Source organism: Gymnodraco acuticeps, unplaced genomic scaffold, assembly GCF_902827175.1.
Source record: "Gymnodraco acuticeps unplaced genomic scaffold, fGymAcu1.1, whole genome shotgun sequence".
NCBI lineage: Eukaryota > Metazoa > Chordata > Actinopteri > Perciformes > Bathydraconidae > Gymnodraco > Gymnodraco acuticeps.
Genome location: NW_022991064.1, coordinates 1,739,527 through 1,762,163, shown reverse-complemented (window position 1 = coordinate 1,762,163; position 22,637 = coordinate 1,739,527). Strand labels below are relative to the sequence as shown.

The following is a 22,637-nucleotide window of genomic DNA, read 5'->3' as shown; positions in this document are numbered from 1 at the left end:
TTTACACAACACGAAAATAACTTCATAAAAAGTATTTATTTTACCTTCCCTTATTATACATCCATGGGTACATGTCCGGACTGCGGCTGAGTGTTGATACATTGATGTTGTCTTCTTCTGCTTGCTTTAATGTAGGCTACCTGCTTGGGAACTCACAGAAAGATCAGACTGTTGAGATGTCTGCCTACTTTGACCAACAGGGGGGTTCAGATGAAGCCTCATGAGATGAACCCTTTTGAGAACCAATTGGTTGGAAAGCTTCACAGCTTCATACGGCTTCGTCTCGCCATCACTAGGTATAAGTTGTGCAGCTCGGTGACGGTGTCTTTCGGCTTGTTTTGATAAGGCTGAACTCCTCATCTAGCGTAAATATGGTTGTTAAGAGACGTTGTTCGTGTTTTGGGTTTGAGTCCTTGAACCCAGAGATGGGGACTCGAGTTTGTGACTCGGACTCGAGTCGCACTTAAGTCGCACACACAGAGACTTCAGACTTGACTTGGACTCCTGCTCAAAAGACTTCGGACTCGACTTAGACTCGTGTTTTGGGACTCGTGAACAATCATTGTTTTCTATTTTTGGCGTATTAACATTGAGGAAACTCTGAAACGTCTGACGGGCGTCCTTCCATGGCGACCGGCGGTACACCTGCAGCTGTACCGCTTGTAATTAGGTTCAACTATAAAAACTTTGAACAAAACGCCGGCGGCACCAACAAAAGGAGCGCACACTGCAAAGTCTGCAATATTAAAATCAAAGATGCTGGTGCAACAACGTCAAATTCCACCAGGCACTTGAAAACTCACCCGGAGAGGTCAGTCACATTAACGCATATGGACGGTTAGCAAATATGTTTAGCTCAGCATCAGCTATGTAATGTTAACTTAGCTTGCTACTAGCTTTGTAACTGAATATTTGAAAAGATGAGTGAATGTTTGCTTGTCACACTTGTTTGCGTTGAGTGGCGTTGACAACTCTTGACATGACATAAAAAAGGTCGGTAACGTTAATCATTACGTTCCGCTGCCACCATCTACTGGCTAACGTTAAACGTAGAAAAATACATAGTTACATACATAAATACATCTGTCGGTTTATAGGCAGGTTACAGGTTTATTGTTGACCACGTAACGTTAATGTTACAGGTTTATCAGGTTACCATTACACTGGGTTTGAGTGAGAGGATAGAGGAATATGTTTATTTATAGTAGACTTAAAAGATGTCATTAGAGACCCAGTGTAATTAAACAATACGGTTGCAGAGGTCACATTTTAACATTTTTGTCCACTGGCCAAATGGCTAGCCTAGTGAATGTTGAAATGTTACCAGCCACTCAATAGATTGCCATTGTTATTTGTGGCTGGTGCGTGCAACATACAGTACCAGCCACTTGCATGATTTACCAGCATTTGGCTGGTAAATGGTGTTAATGGTAGATATCTCTTTTGGAACAGGTCATGTTTTAATATCACCAGTTCAGTATATTTCAGATAATATTGCAGCAATAGTTTTTTAGTTGCAAATGGCACAGAACAAATGTTTACTTTTAAGTACTTTTAACAGTTTCCCTGCGGGGGATTAATAAAGTATTTGTGATACTGATTTCTGATTCTGAAGTGTTTTGCTTATAAGTTGTTTGCATTTAGCTAAAGTGTGATGTTTTTCCTCATATTGCGTTGCAATAGCCTGTTTAAAGTGATCATATAACAAACAACTAATCAGTACTGATACTGTATGCTAATAGATGTAGGAGTGATAATAATACAGTAAATGCTTTGAATTTCTTAGATATAGCTGTGCAGTATTCTTAACAGACTGGATAGCAGCAGACAATAGAAGGCTTATTACAACCAGAAGAGACATGAGACTTTTCTTTTTTAGAGACTTGACTTGGACTCGTGACCAACAACTTGAGACTTGATCAAGTCTCAACTCACAAAGACTTGGGCTGCTTCTCAGGTCGATTAAATGAAATCCTTGCTTCCCTCATTTGCGTCGTTTCCCTGCGTCTAGTCCCTCCCACCAGGGAAGCATGGAGGGACGCAATGAAACCACGAGAAGCAGGGAAATTAGTTTTAAGAGCAATGGGACGTCCTTTCCTCCGGAGCGTCACGTGAAGCGACGTCCGTTTGTGATGACGCTGCACAGCTGATCGTCTGACAGCAGCTCTGTCCCCGTTATTTCCACACACCCCCCCGCCTCTGTTAGTACACATTTACTGACACAAACATTTGTATCATCTGTTGTAGACCCAAATAAATAAAATTAAATAAGAACTCATTCTCAAAAAAGATAAACGCCATTCTTAAAATGTATAAACGAACATTAGTTTAATTAATATTGATTAGAGTGCACAATAGAAATACAATAATTGAGAGAAGAAAAAGAGATATGTTATCTATCAAAACCCAGTTAGATTAACATTCATTGGATTGCACACTTTGTTTGTTTGTTTGGATATGTAGCATATTCACATTGTAATAGCACTTAATGACTGACTGAATGGAAATGACAATAAATGAAAATGTAAAACGAAAAAAGCGACCATGAAAAATATTTCCAAAAAATGAATAAAATGATTTTTTTACCACTTTGTTGTTCAGATATATCACATATTTGTAACAAAATTATACATTAATTGAAACAAAACACGGTATAAACTGAGGAGTGACTCCCGTGAGGTTCATGTATTTTCTTCACTCCGCTGGGAAACTGCTCTCATGTCAAGAAGCATCGATCAGTGCATGCACTGCCTCGTCCAATCAGTGAGCGATACACAGTAAGGGGGCGGGGTGAGTATCTGAGGATTTCATCGGAGGATGGTCTGGTGGTTCCTCGGTTATCGCTCCTCCATGATCGCTCCTCGCTCGGTCCTCCGGGCAGAAATAAGAGTCATGGGACGGTACTCAAGATGGCGCAGGCAAATCAACTTCCGGTGAGACCGAGGACCGAGGAGCGAGGAAATGAAAATAGTCGACCTGAGAAGCAGCCTTGGACTCGTGACCAAAGACTTGACTTGGACTTGCAAAAAAAGACTTGTGAACATCTCTGCTTGAACCGTCAATATCTTTCAAAAATAAACCTAACTATGGAAAGCCCTCAACGCTAGTCTTATCAATATAGACTCTAAGAGGGCATTAAAGACTGTCTCTACGGCCTCTTTGTTGTAATAACAACTATATCTTAAAATCGTTATCTATCATTAAATGTCGTGTGTTCTCTTTTATACAGCCATGCGTTTAGCAGACGAGGGCTTTTATTTTGAAACTACTTCCGGGGAATCCTCTGGCCAAACTAAAACTAAAACATTTTTGCAGTAGCTTTTTGTTTGCTGGTTTGAGCAAGAAAGACAATCGAAACGAAGGTACAAGGTGCTTATTATGTTTATTTATGTTTCCTTTATTAGCATTTTCCGTTCGGTATAATAGTTATTTTTGGAAAGGGTCGTTTTGTTATGTATCCAGTAGTGGGCAGTAATGCAACATCTGGATGCCAACCGCCTGTAAAATCAAAATAAGAAGAAGAAGAAGAATGAACGGCTAAACATCCAGGGTTTAAATGGCAAAGCTAACAAGCTAACGGTTACCAGTTGGTCAACGGCTGGATTCTTTTGCGATGGCTCTCATGGAGAGTATCTGGGATTTGATTTCGAGCACTTTGGGTTATTTATACCTGGATACCCATAGTGTAGGATTGGCTTGTTTTCACCGTAGAAAGATGACGACGTTTGCGGCGTTTCAGTGCCTCAATCCCGGGCGTCGGTGATGCTGTTAACCGCTGGTGAAATGTTCTCAGAATTTGGATAAAGAACTAAAATCTCGTTATTATAAACAGTCTTGGGAAGTAACGAGATTACACGTAACGAGATTACGTAAACGGGATACAAAAAAAGGTAACTGTATTCAATTACATTAAAAATAATAATAATCAGATTACATTTATAAAGAAAATATATTACAATACATTTCTAAAATAAAGGTCCATATATTATAGGTAGACGTACTGAATTAATTATCTTTATATTTAGGCTACTTTAATTCTCCTTTATTTTAATGTTAAGCTTTAACAGTGCATTAGTAATCTATTACTTTTACTACATTTATATCATAACGTATATCTAACTTTCTGAGGTTAAATTGTAACCTGCAACACATCTTATTGTTTTTTTTTTTTATTTGAATTGCATTTTCATATTGTGGTAATACACAATTAAAAGAAAGTAGTCAGATTACTTTGATACTCAGATTCTTTAACCGATTACATTTGTTGACATGTAACTAGTCATTTTAATGGATTACATGTTTGAAGTTACCCTCCAAACCCTGGTTTTAAGTCATGAAAACCTTCAGTATCAACAAACGGCCTAATCTAATTTCTTTATAAACTACCCTCTGCTCAGTGGCTTTAAAGTACATCAAACTTCAATTAAACACTATTTTTGTCCTAGCTTTCACACTGTTTTATTTATTTTCACAGCAAAACTCACAGTTGAGATTAAAGGCATTGTTCTCAGTGGGATTTCATCATCAGTTTCTCTGTTTCCAGTTGACTTTAAATGATGATGACTTTTTTGGTGTATTAAAGGGTCCCTACTCCACATCATGAAAACTGCGAGTATCAGCAAATTGATCCCCGGACACTTCCAACCCCGACCCCGACCCCGACCCCTCATCACGGGCCGGTTGGTGACAGACCAGAGGAGCCGAAGGGGAAACCCAGGAGGAAGTGGCACGTGTTCCCCGGAAAGAACCGGTTCTACTGCGATGGGCGGATCATGGTGGCCCGGCAGAGCGGCGTGCTGCCCCTCACCCTGGGCCTCATCCTCATCACCAGTGGATTATTCTTTATTTTTGAGTGAGTATGGGTTTGTTTTAAGGTCCACGGTTCTGTCACGTCCCCTGTGAGTTCAGTGGAAATACCAAAACATGTCAGCTTCCACTATAGTAAAGCAATATGAAGCATACTAGCATTGAACATTATTATTTTGTTGAGTTAAATGTTATCTGATGAATAAGATCTTTGGTGAACTGTAAACCAGGTTCTACTAATTCATAAAATATCCTTATACACAGTGGTGGAAGGTAACTAAGTACATTTCCTCAAGTATTGTACTTGAGGAACAAATGTAAGTACTTTACTTGAGTCTTTTCCCATTATGGTACTTTATACTCCCCTTTGCACATGTAGATTATAAATAGAATACATTATCATATATTATTAGGTTTCCGATTGGTATAGAATGAAACTCTATGCTAAAATATATGGTTCTTAAATATCCCATTCTGCAAAATTAGTGCTTTTACTTTTGGCACTTTATATATATGTTGATGCAACTACTTTTTAACTTGTACTACTACATTTTGAATGCAGCAATTTTAAGTAATTGAGTATTTTTACCCTGTAGCATTGCTTTTTTTACTTAAGTAAATAATGAGTATTTCTTCCATCACTGCTAATACATACTTCATGAAGTGTTTGTTATCACAGTGTAGTGAAATGTATGCTGTGTCTCTATGGATCTGAGATTTTGATTAAAGGCACTGCATGTTAATTAAAACTAGATCCCCTGGTGGGTTTGAAATAGAGAGACGAAGTCCCGCCCATCTACTTCAGACCATTGGACCTTATTTCGGAAAAATTATGTATTGAAGTGAATGGAGAGAGAAAGATTATCTTTCGATCCCGTTTGAATTGTGCCACGAATTACACATTTGATGTTTGTCAATCTTAGAAAATTATTTCCATGTAAAAAAAGTGACAGTTTGTCGTAAAACTGTTGAAATATAAGACTATGAAAAATATGTAATCCCAGAATCCCGGTCCCGCATGCTGGCTCTTAAGGAACCGGCTCACTCCCCTTGTGTGTGTGCACAGCTCTCAACACGCCCAGACTTGGAGTGATTTTCACCTCTTTTAATACTTTTCGTCTCATTCTGAAAGAAAGAAGTGAAATGTTCCAACGTGACGGCCGTCTTGGTGTTGGTGCGAGATGGGAGATGTAGTTCATTGAGCGTTTCACACAAAAAAAAGTGTTACTTCACAGTTTTACGACACATTTCTATTTTTTTACTTGCAAAATTATCTTTTAAATTGACAAACATCATATGTGTAATTCATGGCACAATTCAAACGAGACCGAAAGATAATCTTTCTCTCTCCATTGACTTCAATACATACTTTTTCCGAAATAAGGTCCCATGGAGCTCAACCGGAAAGGGAGGGACTTCGCCTCTCTATAGCAGCCTCAGTTATATGAGACTTGGATTTCTTTATATCCTTTGTTTGTCATGTCTTAGTAATCCATCCCCTCTCTTCCTCTCCTCACAGCTGTCCCTTCCTGGTCAAACACCTGACCAGCTGCATCCCTGTGATTGGAGGCTTCCTCTTTGTGTTTGTGGTCATCACGTTGCTCCAGACGAGCTTCACGGACCCCGGCATCTTGCCCCGAGCGACGCCCGATGAGGCAGAAGACATCGAAAAACAGATCGGTAAGAGCCAACTCCAGTCATAGAAACATTGTTGTCTTAAGTGCTTCTGACTACAGCTGCATCAAAAAATCAATCTGCAGCAAAGTATCGCCAACTATTTTGAGTTCTAAGTGTTTTTTCATGAAAGTATGCAGAAAATACAGTTTTCAGGCCCTCAGAAAACGGCTTCTCTCTGTTTTATGTCATATTTTTAAATGAGTGAAACTGATAAAACAAGACATTTAAAGACATCACTTTTGACCTTAAGAGACTATGATGGACTTTTAAAGTATTTTCTGACCTTTTTAAAAGACAAAAAATGTATCAAACCGTCTAGAAAATAATCTGCAGATTGACAGTAATGTAAGAACCAGCCCTTATTTTGTGTTTTACGTCCAGTATCATTAAAAATAAGCCTTTTTAGTCTCTCTTTTCCCCGCAAGGTGTTTTTCCTGCCGGTTTATGACCCAGGTTTAGAGCATCATTTGCACAATGTGATACCTAAACTCAAACTGCTTGATCTCTGCTCATTTCTTTATAAACTACTCTCTGCTCAGTGGCAATAAAGTGTGTCAAACTTCAATGAAACACTATTTTTGTCACAGCTTTCACACAGTTTGTTTATATTCAGAGCATAACTCACAGTAGAGAATGAAGGCATTAGGCGCTTTCACACCGGAGTACTTTTCCCCGTGCTTTTCCCTTTTAGTTCCGATAGTTCCTGGGATGTTGCGTTCACACCAAAAAGAGAACTTAGTTCATGAGAACTTTTACCCCCTTTTTAGTGCCTGCTAGAGAGGTGGGACAATCCTGGGGAGAAAAAAGTTCCAATTTCGATTGGCTGGGCGAATTGCAAACCACGCCCCGTGAAACTCGGAAAAGTTTTTTTAAGCCGCCATTGTATTTGCTGGAATTAGCATTATTAGCATTAGCATTAGCCCAGCGCATCAACGGAGAGAGAATAATTTATGGCAACACAAAAAAAACATGGGAGCGGTGGAGATGAGGAGGTGTCGGCGTTCTGGCGATTTACTCGGAAGGCTTCAGTAGAAGCTGCTGGGAGTCCCAGCAGCTTCTACTGAAGCCAGTCCCTAACTCCGGGACTTCCGGCCGGGGACTTTGGGCGGCAGTATACGCCGTGAAGTGGTTTGCGGCCTGCCAGTAAACCCAAAGCAGAAGAAGAAGAAGTGATGTCAGCGGCTTCATTTGCCTAATCCTCCCTAGGAACTTATTCCGGTGTGAACGCAATCTGCTCTTCAGTTCCATGAGGGTACTAAGTGCTGGGAACAAAGTACGGCAAAGTACTTGGTTCTTTTAGCTGTTTTACTGGAATACAGACATCAGTTTTTCTGTTGCCATTTTATTTTAAACGATGAGGATTCCTTTGACGCATTAAAGACGTATTTACCCTGTGTAACGTATGTCTCATTGGCAGCTTTAGGGCATTTTTTGTGAAATCAATGTGTCTGTAACTTGGACCGGAGGATTTTCTGTCCCTCAGTGTTTCCTTTTTCCACCAGGGTTCAGTCCATCACTTATATGCACTCTCAGTTTGAAGTCCTGCCAGCACTACCTTATCTTTAAATATGGATTACTTCGATATATTGACCACCGTGTCTAAAGCTGGCTCTGTGCACCTTGTTACTTCCTACTCAGGACCAAAGTTTAGGCAGCGATGATGTAACATGTTCACATTACTGCTGCTCCAGATATTTTTAATACAGACGCTCTGACATTAGTCTTGCATCTTTACCTACCAGGCGATCTTAAAGAAACAGCTTGGATATTTAGTTTGACTTCTTATTCTCTTAGGCTTAATCTCATCACTGATGCCATTACACGTTCATTTAAAAAGCACTTTATGTTGGAAATCATTACATTACATTTCATCTAGTTGCTTCTTTTATCCAATGTGACGGACAATAAGTACAATCAAAGTATATAACGTTCAAATAAGCGGCGCATTTCTTTATATTCAAAATCAAACTAGAGCTGTGATACTAATCTAAGAACAGTACAGTGATACGGTAAGCAGGTGGTGTTACGTTTTTTGTCGTTCCTAAATGAAGCTATGGATACTTTTAAGTAAACTTGTCATCATTTTTCGTTTTCGAGCTTTAAATGCACTTATTTTTGAGCACCACAAACCATATAGTTCCATTATATTGGAGAGAAGTCTATATCTATATGACCAATACCTCCAAGACTCAGCAACTCAGGAAACAATCCAGATATCCAATAATTAGATTATAAATAGCGCTACGGGTAAGAAATAATGTTTGTTTGATTTTTTTCATTTCATTTCATTTGATCGTTTATTTGACGGGGACAATGCACAGTAATGAACACTTAACACATTAGAATGTGTCAAGCGTAGCAGTGCCAGGTTTAGCTTTGAGCTAATTTCCATCTGCAGTCCCTCACATAAAACATTTAAGAGTTTACATTTTACAAACATAGCAAAAACAAAATACATGATATGCAAAAAGTGCAAAAGAGCAAGAGCAGCATACACAAGTATTTATGACATGGTAATACAATATAGCAGCAACGACATGTAGAGTGCAAGAGGAGATACCCCTGTGTTAAAGTGCATTTAGCGCTGATTGCAAGTCATGTTCTGAACATTCGGTTTTCAGAATAAAACAGTTTTAAGTTAAAACAGTCTATTTAATTTAAATTACGCCATTTAAATTGATTTGATTTCTTACACCGCAAATAAAGAATTTTAAAAGAAGAAATCTCTCCTTTGATCAGTGAATAAATGTAATTGTCTCTCTGTCCCTCCCTGTGCAGATAACACGGGGAACACCAGCTATCGGCCGCCCCCCCGCACTAAGGAGGTGGTGATCAACCAGCAGGTGGTGAAGCTCAAGTACTGCTTCACCTGCAAGATGTTCCGGCCCCCCCGCACCTCCCACTGCAGCCTGTGTGACAACTGTGTGGGTGAGCTGACATTCACACACCATGAATAATAAATACAGGCCTCACAGGGAACATCATCCCATCGCCGGGGATCAGGCTGGATCCATTGATAGGGTGGGATGATTGACGAGGAATAAAATAACTAATAATTGACTATTTGACTGATGGTGCAATCGTGTTATCATTTCAAATATTGGAGGGAACGACTATTTTTAAAACGTTATGATTGAAACGATAATTACCTTTCATATTGTATTAAAGGTCACCTATTATGCAAAATCCACTTCTTCATGTCTTTTATACATCAACATGTGTCACACTGTCCCCTCTGTGTAAAGAGATTCTGAACGTTTCAGGAAACACCGTATCACCTGAATCTCCTCCTAGAGCACCATTGTGTTCTTTGTAACCAAATCTCTCTCAGAGGGGCGTGGGGAGGGGCTCCTTATTTTCATCTAAAGTAACAGACAGAGAATCAGCACTTTGGAAACAGGGCTGAAACAGAGGGGATTATGGGATGCTGCAATGATCTGTTTGGTGTTTGTAGCCAAACACTTCAGAGACATGTTTTGTATATATCTGAGACTTATAACATATTGATGAAAAACAGTATAATAGGGGACCTTTAAAATAGGTTTGTGTGCATGTAAATGGTCTTCAAAGGCTAAAATCCCCGTTATCCTTCCAGAGGAATTTCTCTCCCACTCATCAATTCATTGTGCATCCCTTTTCATCAACATGCGTTTGTTTTTCAGAGCGGTTCGACCACCACTGCCCCTGGGTGGGGAACTGTGTGGGAAAACGCAACTACCGCTTCTTCTACACCTTCATCGTGTCGCTCTCCTTCCACACCGCCTTCATTTTCGGCTGCGTGACCACACATCTGTCTCTGAGTACGTGTGTTTCTTTGCTCCGGTTCACAGGTGTTTCATGGTTTAAAAACTGTGTGTGTGTGTGTGTGTGTGTGTGTGTGTGTGTGTGTGTGTGTGTGTGTGTGTGTGTTGTGTGTGTGGGTGTGTGTGTGTGTGTGTGTGTGTGTGTGTGTGTGGTGTGTGTGTGTGTGTGTGTGTGTGTGTGTGTGTGTGTTGTGTGTGTGTGTGTGTGTGTGTGTGTGTGTGTGTGGTGTGTGTGTGTGTGTGTGTGTGTGTGTGTGTGTGTGTGTGTGTGTGTGTGTGTGTGTGTGTGTGTGTGTGTGTGTGTGTGTGTGTGTGTGTGTGTGTGTGTGTGTGTGTGTGTGTGTGTGTGTGGCTATCTATCTGGCTATCTATCTGATAAGAAAGATATACAGTTTTTACAGTACAATGTTTTGTTTTTGAAGGTGTCTGTGTCCCACTAAACATTCACAGAGTATTCAAATGTTATTTCATCCAACAGCCAGTTTACACAAGAGTTAGAATATTCGAGCGTGACCTTGGTGCTACTGCTCCCACATCAAGAAGATTAACCAAAACAGTTTTAGGAACTACGAACTTTTTCTATTTGATGGAATTGAGTCAGAGTTATTTGATTTGCTGCTCTGAATAGCTTCATTCCTGTTTCTGCACCGTTGATAAAGGCTACAGTTATATCATTTGTATTTTACGGTTCAGTAATAATAGTACATGTTATTTATAAAGGGATTTGTATGATACTCAGTTTAAATGTACAGGGTAAAATTCATTCAAGAAATGACTAAAGCAACACACAACAGAAAAAGGATTACATTTCTGTGGTTGGTGCGTAGGATTGACTCGTGTGCTTCAAACATTCATATCATGTTTCAACAAAGTTTATATTTGGTTTATATGTGTTAGAGTTAAGCTTTTCAAAGACAGCATTTCGATTGCAACCACAAACTGGTTATCTCTCCAACTTGTTGCACACAGTTCCTTGTATTTCCCACACTTTTATATAACTTTAAGTTGTAACAAAAAAAATCTATATGTATCTGCATTTGTTTGGAGATACATCAAGACATCACCACTTTCATACCAAACAATAATTGGAGAAAAGACATGGAAAATACACTTTTTGACGTCTTTTATACATAAGTATGTGTCCCCGGTGTGTCAGGGAAAGAAAATAAAACCCTCTCTCTTTTCCTCCGTACCCAAATCTCTAAAAACGGGGGTACAACGGAGCTGATCCAGATTTGCTTCCGATATGACGTAATATCTGAAATGTGGACCCACGGCCCTATCAGAAACGTTACTATCAGAAACAATGCCCGACTGTTTTGGACGTAATATGGTCGTTGTTTACATTAGCATCGCTAACACTCAGAGCTAACCTGTACTGGAGAGCATGTGTGTGAAGAAGCAGGAAGTAAAAAGCAACTCACCTTGTGGTATAACCGGCAAGAGAGAAAGCCTTTGAGCTCCAGACTGTTTCAGAGATAATCCTTGATAATCCATGATATGGCGTTTCATCACGACAGCATTTAGTTTAGACAGTAGCTGCCGGGTCCCGCATGAGCTCAGCCCCTTCCTTTTTTATTTATCAATTGTTTTGTTTTTTAAAGCTTTATACCCAGAATCAGAACTTTTGAAACAGGAAGTGAAATAGAGGGATATGAGGCATGGCTAGAATAGGTGATATGTTTGGTATTTTGAGCAAAACACTTCATAGACATGTTTTTTATATATCTGAGACCTATGCTATTGCCTAAAAATAGCATGATAGGTGACCTTTAAATAAAAGTCAAACGCATTTAATCAAAATGACTTGTGTGAGGATGTTAAATGTTTTTAGGGGTGATGCCACACTTTGAAAAACCTTGAGAAACTTCAAAAACATATATTTTATTTTCATTTTAATGTTGTGTTGCTGTTTTAATATTTTAATTGAACTTTTAATATTTTATTGTATTTTCTTTTTATCACCACTGTAAAGCATCTTTGAGCACCTGAAAAAGCGCTTAGAAATCAATTTTATTATTATTTTACAATTATTTTAATCTCGTAATTCCTCCTCTCTTCCAGGAGCTCAGGGGGGGAAAGGCCTGGTGTTCGCTCTGCAGGAGAGTCCCGGCAGATATCCTTTAGTCATGAATGTGCTTTGATAAGGTTTCTCTCAGTGAACATGTATTATTCACATTTCTCCCAGCTCTAACAAACCTCCTTGACTCAGCCTCTTACTGCAGTGGAGCTGGTCATCTGCTTCTTCTCCGTCTGGTCCATTTTGGGCCTCTCAGGCTTCCATACATATCTGGTAGCCTCCAACCTGACCACCAATGAGGACGTGAGTACGCTGCAATAACAGAGAAGCTTTGAAAGGGATTTCTTTTTTGGTTTGTTGTGGGCCAACCTTAAGAAAGTTTGGGATATTCCTAAAATCAATTATTATTTTTGTTAAAGGTAGGGTAGGTAATTCACTTCAGAAACACTTTTTGTGTATATTCCATGGAATGCTCTTAACATCCCGATAGCAATGAATACATGAAATGCTTTGACAATAAATATACAAATATTTCATCTGTGGAAGCCGTGGCGCTGTAAAAAGCACGACCAATCATCTGAGCCGGCCCGGCTAAAGTAACTGGATGGCCTACCTGCCTGTCAGCCTTCCATCTATGCACAAACTTATCTCGTGCCCTCATTGGTCATGTGCGCGTTCGTGTGTGTTGGAGGAGGGGCTCTGTAAGGAAGTCTGAAGGAAGGGGCAGAATATTTTCGGCTGCGTACTTTCAAATTCTAGCGCACTCGAGCTGGTTTCTCCATTCTTACCTACCCTACCTTTAACTGTCTGTCAGTAATTGTCAAGTCCTCTCTGTTTTTTGGTGCAGTTTCCCCACTTGAAAGGGACTTGAAACATCTACTGGACTTTTAACAGGATTCCACTCCAATGAAACAGCAACTGTTACTTTCTCAGTCTTTTATTTCAGTAGTTTACTTCAAAACCAAAGGTCCATTCGGTTGCTTAACGGGTCTTTAAGTGAAAAACCTTTGAAGACAAGAAAGATGCATTAGACAACTTGCAATAGTCATTAAAATGAATAAAGCATGCAAACAATACACTGACACTGCTGCCTTGTTTACGAATATTTTACAAATAAACTGGGCAGACTAAGCACAGAAATATACATTTTAAACATGAAATCAATTATCTAAACCACATGTGTCAAACTCAAGGCCCGGGGGCCAAATCAGGCTCGTGGTGGATTTAATTTCGCCCGCAGGATAATTTCTAATTACTATTAGATCTGGCCCGCCGGTATATTGCACGCACACCTTCACTCCATCCTGAGGGTCTCCTCCGCTCAGAGCCTGACCCCAAACATTGATGAACCTGCACCCAAGATGAGTATCTGGCTTGAACTAGCATCACAGAGCAGCAACCTGAGTTTAATGGAAGTTTCCTTCTGCACTTTTTTTCTTTGAGGGAAATAGTTTGTTTGACGCTGGTGTTGGCCTGTGGAGAAATGTAATCATAAGAAATGACTCCGGAAAATCTGCAGATAGAGCCATAAGAAATGAATGCAACTGATTATTTAATGTTGTTTTTATAGGCAATCATTTAAGCTTAGTTGGTTCCAGGTTTAATATGTGCAATAAGTTCATTTCAATAAGTTCTGCTATAAACATTGAACCAGTCCGGCCCTCGCCTAGTACCCATTTTTTCATTTTGACCCACTGTGTATTTGAGTTTGACACTCCTGGTCTAAACCAAACTCTTTTAAAATCTCAGCAGATTTAATTAATTGGATTTTATTAGAAATGTTTTTAACAAATCAAATGAATTATTTTTAAACAAGAAAGATTCTTAAACACTCAACATATAGCATTTTTATAGAAAATGGAAGAATCTCTTTTGTTAGTATTCACAGGGTTAATGAGAAGTTCCAAATCCAACCCAACACCTGGGACACTAACCCAAGTATCTAATGACGTGGATGTTGAATAAAGCTGGTAATAAATAGGTGTTCTCATCCTGTGTGTCCCAGATTAAAGGCTCGTGGTCGGGGAAGAGTGGAGAAGATGTGACCAACCCTTACAGTCAGAGAAACATCTTTGTGAACTGCTGCTCTGTGCTCTGTGGACCCATGCCCCCCAGGTCAGTGGGAACTTGGTTTTATTGAAGTAACACATATGCATGTACATAATTAGGAATGAGCAAAAACCACATCTTCAATCAGGGACTCATAAATCCAACAATCAATTTAGCATTCGGCATTTTTGATGATGAATCATGCGGGGGAAAACCTCTGCAGAGACAGGAGTCAGGACTCAAAGAGACACGAGGAGAGCTGGAGCTTTGATGGCAAACACTGACGGTTTATTTGGAGCTTCGGCCGGAGAATTCACAAGACATGTCACGGGCCACAAGGTTGAGATGCCACAATCAATCCTGAAGACCCCTCCTGTAGCTCAAGGTTTTAACTAGTTCAGAGTGAAATAATCAACATTCTTCAATAGATAGACTAAACAGCTGAGGACACTGAATCACATTTGTTGTCGCTTATGGCTCGGGGTCATCTACACCCAGAGAAGGATGTGTTCCAGGTGTCCCACAACAATAACTATCTGACCGACAGTTGCCCGGTCATAAACTGGTAACAACAACAACAACATGCTAGGGCAGCCCGTCCTTAAGGGAGATAGCGGCGGCCCAAGGTTGGGCATCTGCGTCAGAGGGCAAAAGGTAAACATGTATACAGAATTATTCCCTGACAAATCAGTTGTTGTTGGAACATCTTCTGTCGAGCTCTAAGCCTTGACTCTTTAATTTGAAATCCCTGACATTAACAATAAATATTACATTTAGTTAGCTTCTCCACTAGGGCTGAACAATTATTCTAACCTTTAACCCTTGTGTTGTGTTCGAAAGCTGTTACCGTTCATGGTGTTCGCGGGTCAATTTTGACCCATGATTTATCTCAGTCCAAAACACACACAAATAATGACTATCATCCAATTTTGTTTTAACTACATCATAACTAACTTATAATGCATTCATAACCGCACAATCCTGTTGTAATTTAATGTTATGGCCCAAAACACATTACACCACATATTGCACACGTGCATGTGTGTGTGTTCAGGTTCAAGTGTTAGTGCACATATTCTTTGAGAAAGGTTGAGTTCCCGTGGGGGGAGGGGGGGGGGGGGGCGGGGGGCAGAGGGAGGGGAGACCAGGTGCATGTTGCGAACAATTATTGTTACAGTTGATGAAGGGGGGGGGGGGAGGGGCGTCTAAAGTCAAAGATGAATCTTGATTGGGCCAAATTTGACCCCGAGTCACCCAAAACAATTCTGACCCGAACACCAAATTATATACTTTGTTTTTTAAGAGACCTTCAGACTTGGCAAAAATGGTCAAAATCAGTTTTGTAGTGTTTATATAGCTGTTGTGGAGGATATCATGAAGCCTTGTTCCGATTAAAAAAAAAAAAAACTAAAAAAAAACTAGAGCGTAGTTATTATATCATTTTAACTTGAAACGGGTCACGGGAGACCCCAACACAACATAAGGGTTAAAGAAATTGCAAAATGGAGAAGTGAAATATTGAAATTGCAAGTGCAACATTTGAAAAAAGTAAAATATGTGGAAAAAAAAATCTGAATTCTGCAGAACCAATTTAAAAAAAAAAAAAAAAAACCTTGTTTGGTACAGATGCTCTTAAAAAAAATAAGACTGACTTTTTGGAATATAAGCCTTTGTAGACCATTTACACGCACACACTCCTATAGAACACACTGTGGGAAAGAGAAAACCCTAAATAGCATAAGAGGGCCTCTTTATTATTTCTATATCACTGTAAATTCGAATAATGTTTAACAAATGATCATTCCCTTGTATATTGCAAATCATATCGCAATCAGTACGAGTCAAAAATAATTACAAATACTTTTTTTTCCCAAATGGTGCAACCCTAATCTCCATCCCAGTGTCTTGTTTTACTTAAAGAAAATGTGCTTGCCAATAGGATGTGACAGAAGGCAAGGCAATTCAGTGCTTTACAAAAATGAAAGACATTCAGAAAATTGCATTTAAAAACAGACATTAAAAAGCAAAGATAATAAAATAAACATTAAAAAAAATACATGAATAAAAGTTACAGTGCAGTTTAAGATGTGAATATATCAATTAAAAGCAGCGGCAAAAAGAAAAGTCTTCAGCCTGGATTTAAAAGTAGTCAGAGTCGCAGCGGACCTGCAGGTTTCTGGGAGTTTGCTCCAGATATTTGGAGCATAATAACTGAACGCTGCTTCTCCAGAAACATGTATTTCTAAAGTTGTAGATATTGAGACTAAAAGCGCGCCTGCTGATTGAAATCTTTATTGTTTCTCAGCCTGATCGACAGGCGGGGCTTCCTGCCGGCGGATGAATCTGTGCAGACGGCCGGCGCTGACATCGAGCTGCCCGATCTGGCCAATAAGAGCGAGATAAACGTGGTAGGAGGATCCTCACAGCTGCCCCCCCCCTCCCCTGCACCCCCCCTCCTCCCAAAATAACTCCTCCTCTGCCTGACGGGAGCCTTGTTGCCTGCTGTAGCTCAACATCTGTCCGCTGCCTGTTGTTGAAGGGCTAATCCCTGCATACACTGTATTAGTTCAACCAGTATTTATGACGTTACTCACTGCAAAAATAGGGTGAAATTCGGTGAACGCTGGCATGATTTATAATAGCTAGAATGAAATTGAAAAGCAGGGGTTAAGACTAAGCTAAAATGAATCAAGTGCTCATAGATTTGGTAAATAAAGTATACTGTTTGCTTCTTTCATGTATGCCAAACACTGGAATCTGTCACTTTAAGGAGTCACTTTTCAGAGAGTGAGATCAATATCCATCTAATGTCTGTGTGTGAAAGCTAGCCTGTTAGCTTTGGCTGAGCAGCAGTTATTCATTTGTTGTAATGGGGAAATGGAAAAAAGGGTAGAAGTAGCACGAGTACAGTTAAACTGATTCAGATATGTCATTGATGCAGCTGTATGCCCTCGTAGGTTTGCTAACATACGCCTAGCTACTGGTCTTACTAGAATACGTTTTGCAGGACTGAGTGCTATTTCTAATGATTTCAACTTTTCAGCATTGGAGTCGGGACCAGGAGTCAGGCATTTGATCTTACTTTTTAATGGGCAATGTTGTGCTGCACCCATCACCTCTTAAAGCCTTAACATGTAACTCTAAGATCAGAACTCGATTTTTTTTGCAATCTTTTTTCAGTATGGGCTAAAGTCACTTTGACCACAACATTGAGAAGTGACGGTAGCGGTAATCTAATATTTCCCTCTTAGTTAAACCCAGGTTAACTTGTCTCTTATGTCAAGTGTTTGTGCTATGCTAAGCTAACCAGCTGCTGGCTGTAGCTTCATATTTAGCAAACGGGCATGAGCGATTGAGCGTCTTGCTCTCGGGTAAAAAGAAAAGCAATAATCCAACAAAACCATTCCTTTAAATTTCAATGTAGAGTTGTGTTGCCTTGTTATTGTGATGAGTTTACACACCTGCTTCAGGCAGCTAATATATACCTCATGGAAATGAACACAATAGTTTTGAATTGAGCAACAGGGATACTGTTCACTATATTTTTATATGACTAGTGGTTACCTTTTGTATCACAAATCTCCACCTCAGTATCTTGTCATGTGCAGTATGTGGGGTGTTTTAAGAGGGACGAGGAGTTGTATTAAGACTCTGAGGCTGTGTCCTCTTCCCTCTCTGGTTGTTTTTCTGAAAGTTAGTGATATGAAGTGTGCGGAGAGTTGTATAGAAATGTATGTTTACATCTGCGGTTCAGTGCTCTCATATCAAGTGGAAAAGAGTCGGCTGTAAAGGGTTGTACAGATTTGTGTGTACGGAGTAGACTCAAAGTGTTTTGTGGGAGTGAACAATTGTCTTAAGTTGACATCATGGTGAAGCTGTGAGCTGTTTTATATTTTAATTTAACATGTTACTTGTTTGCATATAAAGTCAAAGTGCCAAATCATTTCATACTTTCCTTCATGTCTTCATTTCACTGTTTTTGTTTGATTTGTCCATCTTGTTTTTATACATCTATTTTGTAAGTTTCTGACATGTAAAATAATAATAAAACATGCATTTGTATATCCATGCATTTCATCATCTGTGTCACTCATTTCATCGTCTGTCCACCCTCAAGATTTCAACGACGACGTGTTGAGTCCATTGTAGGTGAAAAAGAGATTAGACAAGGAAGGGGAAACTTTTGTAAATTCCTAGACTTAAGTTGAACGTGGATATTCTTAAGAATTAACGTGCTAGATTAATGACAAAAAACTCACATTTAAAGATGTAATATTGTCCGATGTTAAGTCATACATTCTGGAGAATAAATTGAAATATTTTCTGAAATTGAAGTGCTAGATTTACAAAAAAAAATCTAGATTTAGAAGCGAAACACTTGAACATTCTGCAACATTTTAATGTAAAAAATTACGAGAAAAAATACACTTGGCTTTACAACTCAAGGTTTAATCAACATTGCTCCAAAGATGAAAACCCCTCCACAATATAGGGAAGTTTGTATAAATTTTTTAACTACTGTGTGTGTGTGTGTGTGTGTGTGTGTGTGTGTGTGTGTGTGTGTGTGTGTGGTGTGTGTGTGTGTGTGTGTGTGTGTGTGTGTGTGTGTGTGTGTGTGTGTGTGTGTGTGTGTGTGTGTGTGTGTGTGTGTGGTGTGTGTGTGTGTGTGTGTGTGTGTGTGTGTGTGTGTGTGTGTGTGTGTGTGTGTGTGTGTGTGTGTGGTGTGTGTGTTGTGTGTGTGTGTGTGTGTGTGTGTGTGTGTGTGTGTGTGTGTGTGTGTGTGTGTGTGTGTGTGTGTGTGTGTGTGTGTGTGTGTGTGTGTGTGTGTGTGTGTGTGTGTGTGTGTGTGTGTGTGTGTGTGTGTGTGTGTGTGTGTGTGTGTGTGTGTGTGTGTGTGTTCTCTCTGAAAGTCTCCGTCGAAATGGAAAAGCCCACCGGCTCCTGCGGAACATGGGGGGGCTTCTGGGAACAAAGCACCGGCACGCTTCTTTGTAAACACACACACACACACACACATGGGCTGTTATGTCACTGTGATTGAATGGGCAGTCGATGAGAATGGTATAATACTCAAATTTCACATATCACTCTGAATGTCCCCCTGCAATACTTATTTTGTGAATGTAATGCTGTTAAAATGCACTTGAATGTGTGTGTGTGGGGGGGGTGTCGGATCACCTTTCACCTCCAACCTTTCCTCCAATCAATACATCTGATCAATAATAAATCAAAAAGGAGTGTCTGGACTTTGCGGTGTCCTGCGCTGGCTGAGCAGCCTCTGTTAGAGCAGGAAAAGCCTTTTCAGAGAGAGAGAGAGCGCAGAGTCTGAGCACCCTGCTGTCTGCCGGCTGAATCCTGCACGGCTTTACTCACACTGCTGCCATGTTATACACACTGTCGAATGCATCATTTAAAACAATACAGTGCATGCTCTATGGAACACTCTATGGTATTCACAATGCTCTGATGTGTAGATATTATTTTCCTACTTCTGATGTGCTGCATCAACATCAGAGAGATTAATGGCATGAAACACCTGCCTATAGTAGCTTCAGTTATAGAGCTTCTCATCTTGTTGACCCACAAACTTTGAGCAGATTCTTTATTTGATGGAGCAGTGTTGTCCGAGATGTCAAATCAAATATGATTCCCTAGTTCTGATGTGCGTCAACATCCGAAAGCTCTACAGTATGAAAGCCTATGGTAGCTAGTTTGTCAAAGGGCTGAGCTACAACCATTCAGCAGACTCTTTAATTGGTGGAGCAGTTTTGTCCAATATGATGACCAAGTCTAATATGAGTGGCTAGTTCTAATGAGCCTCAGAAAGAACTGTGAGTTCATGAAACATCTGCTTGCATGGCAGCTTGCTTGTGAGTGTGCTTCCTCCAGCTGTTATCTCATCACTTGTCTTTTTCCTTGTTTCCCAAAAATCATAACATTTTTACTTCTTCCTAGGTTTATATATTGCAATTTGTATTCTATTTAATTTGATCCTTTATTGTGTAGGTTAACCTTAACTAATGTTATTCTATTTGATCCTTTTTGTCCATTTTTACTTTAAAGGGGACCTATCATGCACTTTTTGATCTCTTTTATTCATAAATGTGTGTCCCCGGTGTGTCGGGGAACTCACGCAGCGTAGGAAAATAAAATATATTTTTTAATTTTTATCCTTTCCGGCGAATATATTATTAATATTAACAGTAACTTTCTTAAAATATATATATTTCAATACTTTATTGCAACCTTTTAACTTTAACATCTTCTGTTAATATAAACATTTATATATATATTTTTTATATTTACAATAACTTTCTTATAATAGATCTATTTTTTATTTATCCTCATCTTATACTTCTCATGTATTTATAATTGAAACGTGCCTGTGAATGAGCTTTCTGTTTCTCATACTCCAGCTGTTACACCACTTCCTCGTCTCATCACTTCTTGTCTTTTTCCTTGTTTCCTCAGTGCACACAGGGAACTAAAGGTCTGCTGGAGTCGGCCACTCTCCCCCCGCTCCTCTCCACCTCGTGTCCTCAGGGGAAACCTCTCACTGACCCCACTGTGAACTTTGACCCCTCGCCAGAGATCTCCACGAGTTGCAGCGGTGCCCGACACGTCCATCACTCCCGAGGCCGGGCATCTACGCCTCGCCACACTAAGACTCGGTCAAAGAAAAACAAACGAGCGGCTTTGCAAATGGCCAACCCTTCCTTCGATGTCCCCGTGTCCCCCTCCTCTCCGGACGCTGGCCCCAGCTCCAAAGCCAGGGGCCACAAAGGTGACAGCTTTTCACATTTGCAATGACAAAAAAAGAAAATAAAGCAATGGCAGCTTTTTTCAAGTGATTACACACCTTGTTTGAAGCTTGCATGCTGTAACACAGTCAGATACAAGTGTTATGAGTTCAAAAATGTTCGTTGTTTAGTTAGTTCTTTGAAAGCTCTGGAAGATATACATTTGTGTGTTCAATAGAGTGCTGCAGTGATGACGTATTTTTGTAGGCAGACCTGGAAGTAAGCATTGCAATCAGAATCAGAATCAGAAACAGGTAGGTTTACACTTACGAGGAATTTGACTAGGTGTCGTGGTCCATACATAAAAGTAAAACAACAATTAAAGCACACAAGCTCCCTAAACAAAAAGCAATGGGATGTTTCCATTGGATTGTGGAATGGTGCAGAAACTAGGACCTTTGGCAAACACATGTTCTCCACGTTCTCCACATCTCCACATATTAACACCACTTTATGATTTTTGCTCCGTAAATGCAGAAGTAAAAAACGAATGTTAGGCTATAAAGGAACTACAGCACGGTCACATGACTTCACGTCACCACCGCTAAGCTAAAGGTGGCTAATGTTGGGCGTGATGACGTTAAGTCGTCTCATTTAGACACTTAACAATCGCAGTTTTTGAATTCACCAGTCGGGTAACTACTGACGTGTTTAATGTCGTAGAACAAAACGTTAAAATCTCTTCAGCTTGTGTTAACCACTGACCTTATTTCAGGCATCTAACAGCTTAAAATAACGTAACTCCGAGACACGGGAACCTCAAGTGCTAAAATGCTGACTTATTTCCGGGTGTTAGGACTCAATCCTGCATCACTCTATTAATCGTTGAAATAGAAAAACTAGAGCAGATTGGAAGATGTCTGTCGGTAAAGGGTGCAAAAAGCACATGAAAAGAGGAGATGTGTAAGATGGAGGAGCTGTACTGGTAGAGCCATATGCCTTTCTGATGATCCTCATGTATAACATGAATTTTACCAGCATGTCAGATCCACCAAATGTTGTGAAATAGTAGCTATGATGAACAAACTGGAAGCTTGAAAAGCTTTGTGTGGTCTTTAAGGGGAAAGTCCTTGCCAAATATTGAATTCACATTTATAGCATGAACTTCAGACAGTTTTCTGCTTAAGCTAAACAGCAGAGAGACAGTCTGTAGTGGTGAGGTCATCTGGAGACAGTGGATAATGGAACAAGTCGTTGGAGCGTTTTCAAGGATATGAGGAGAGTATGCACAGATGAAACTTCCCTTACATATACAGATGGGTGACAAATTAAATTCAGATTTCAACACTGGGCTGAGAAAACCTGAATGTTTTTTATTCCCGTGGCGCAATTACATATAAAGTCAATCTTAAAACGCGATGGACGCAATAAATTAGCTCCTGGTTCCCCAAAAGACACAATAACGTGATGGTAATTAAACACATCTGCAGTATTTGCACATATACAAGTTTAAATGTTTTCAGCCCAAGCAAGTGACGCTAA

General features: G+C 39.8%; 1 protein-coding gene across 1 annotated transcript; it reads left to right on the top strand.

Annotated features, from left to right (window-relative positions):
• The first annotated feature begins 2,946 nt into the window (after positions 1-2,946).
• Positions 2,947-21,213, top strand: zdhhc18b (zinc finger DHHC-type palmitoyltransferase 18b). The gene is made up of 10 exons (XM_034236704.1): positions 2,947-3,890; positions 4,583-4,852; positions 6,326-6,486; positions 9,262-9,411; positions 10,146-10,283; positions 12,351-12,402; positions 12,507-12,609; positions 14,312-14,421; positions 16,661-16,763; positions 20,827-21,213. Exons 2-10 carry the CDS (start codon positions 4,773-4,775, stop codon positions 21,163-21,165), a joined length of 1,236 nt encoding a protein of 411 aa, XP_034092595.1. The 5' UTR covers positions 2,947-3,890; positions 4,583-4,772; the 3' UTR covers positions 21,166-21,213.
• Positions 21,214-22,637: the final 1,424 nt, after the last annotated feature.

Bases quoted from the DNA above. Each gene is read 5' to 3' on its own strand.
- zdhhc18b (XM_034236704.1), top strand. From the start codon at position 4,773: ATGGTGGCCCGGCAGAGCGGCGTGCTGCCCCTCACCCTGGGCCTCATC. The intron at 9,412-10,145 runs GTGAGCTGACAT...TTTGTTTTTCAG, and splicing joins CCTGTGTGACAACTGTGTGG to AGCGGTTCGACCACCACTGC. The intron at 12,610-14,311 runs GTGAGTACGCTG...TGTGTGTCCCAG, and splicing joins ACCTGACCACCAATGAGGAC to ATTAAAGGCTCGTGGTCGGG.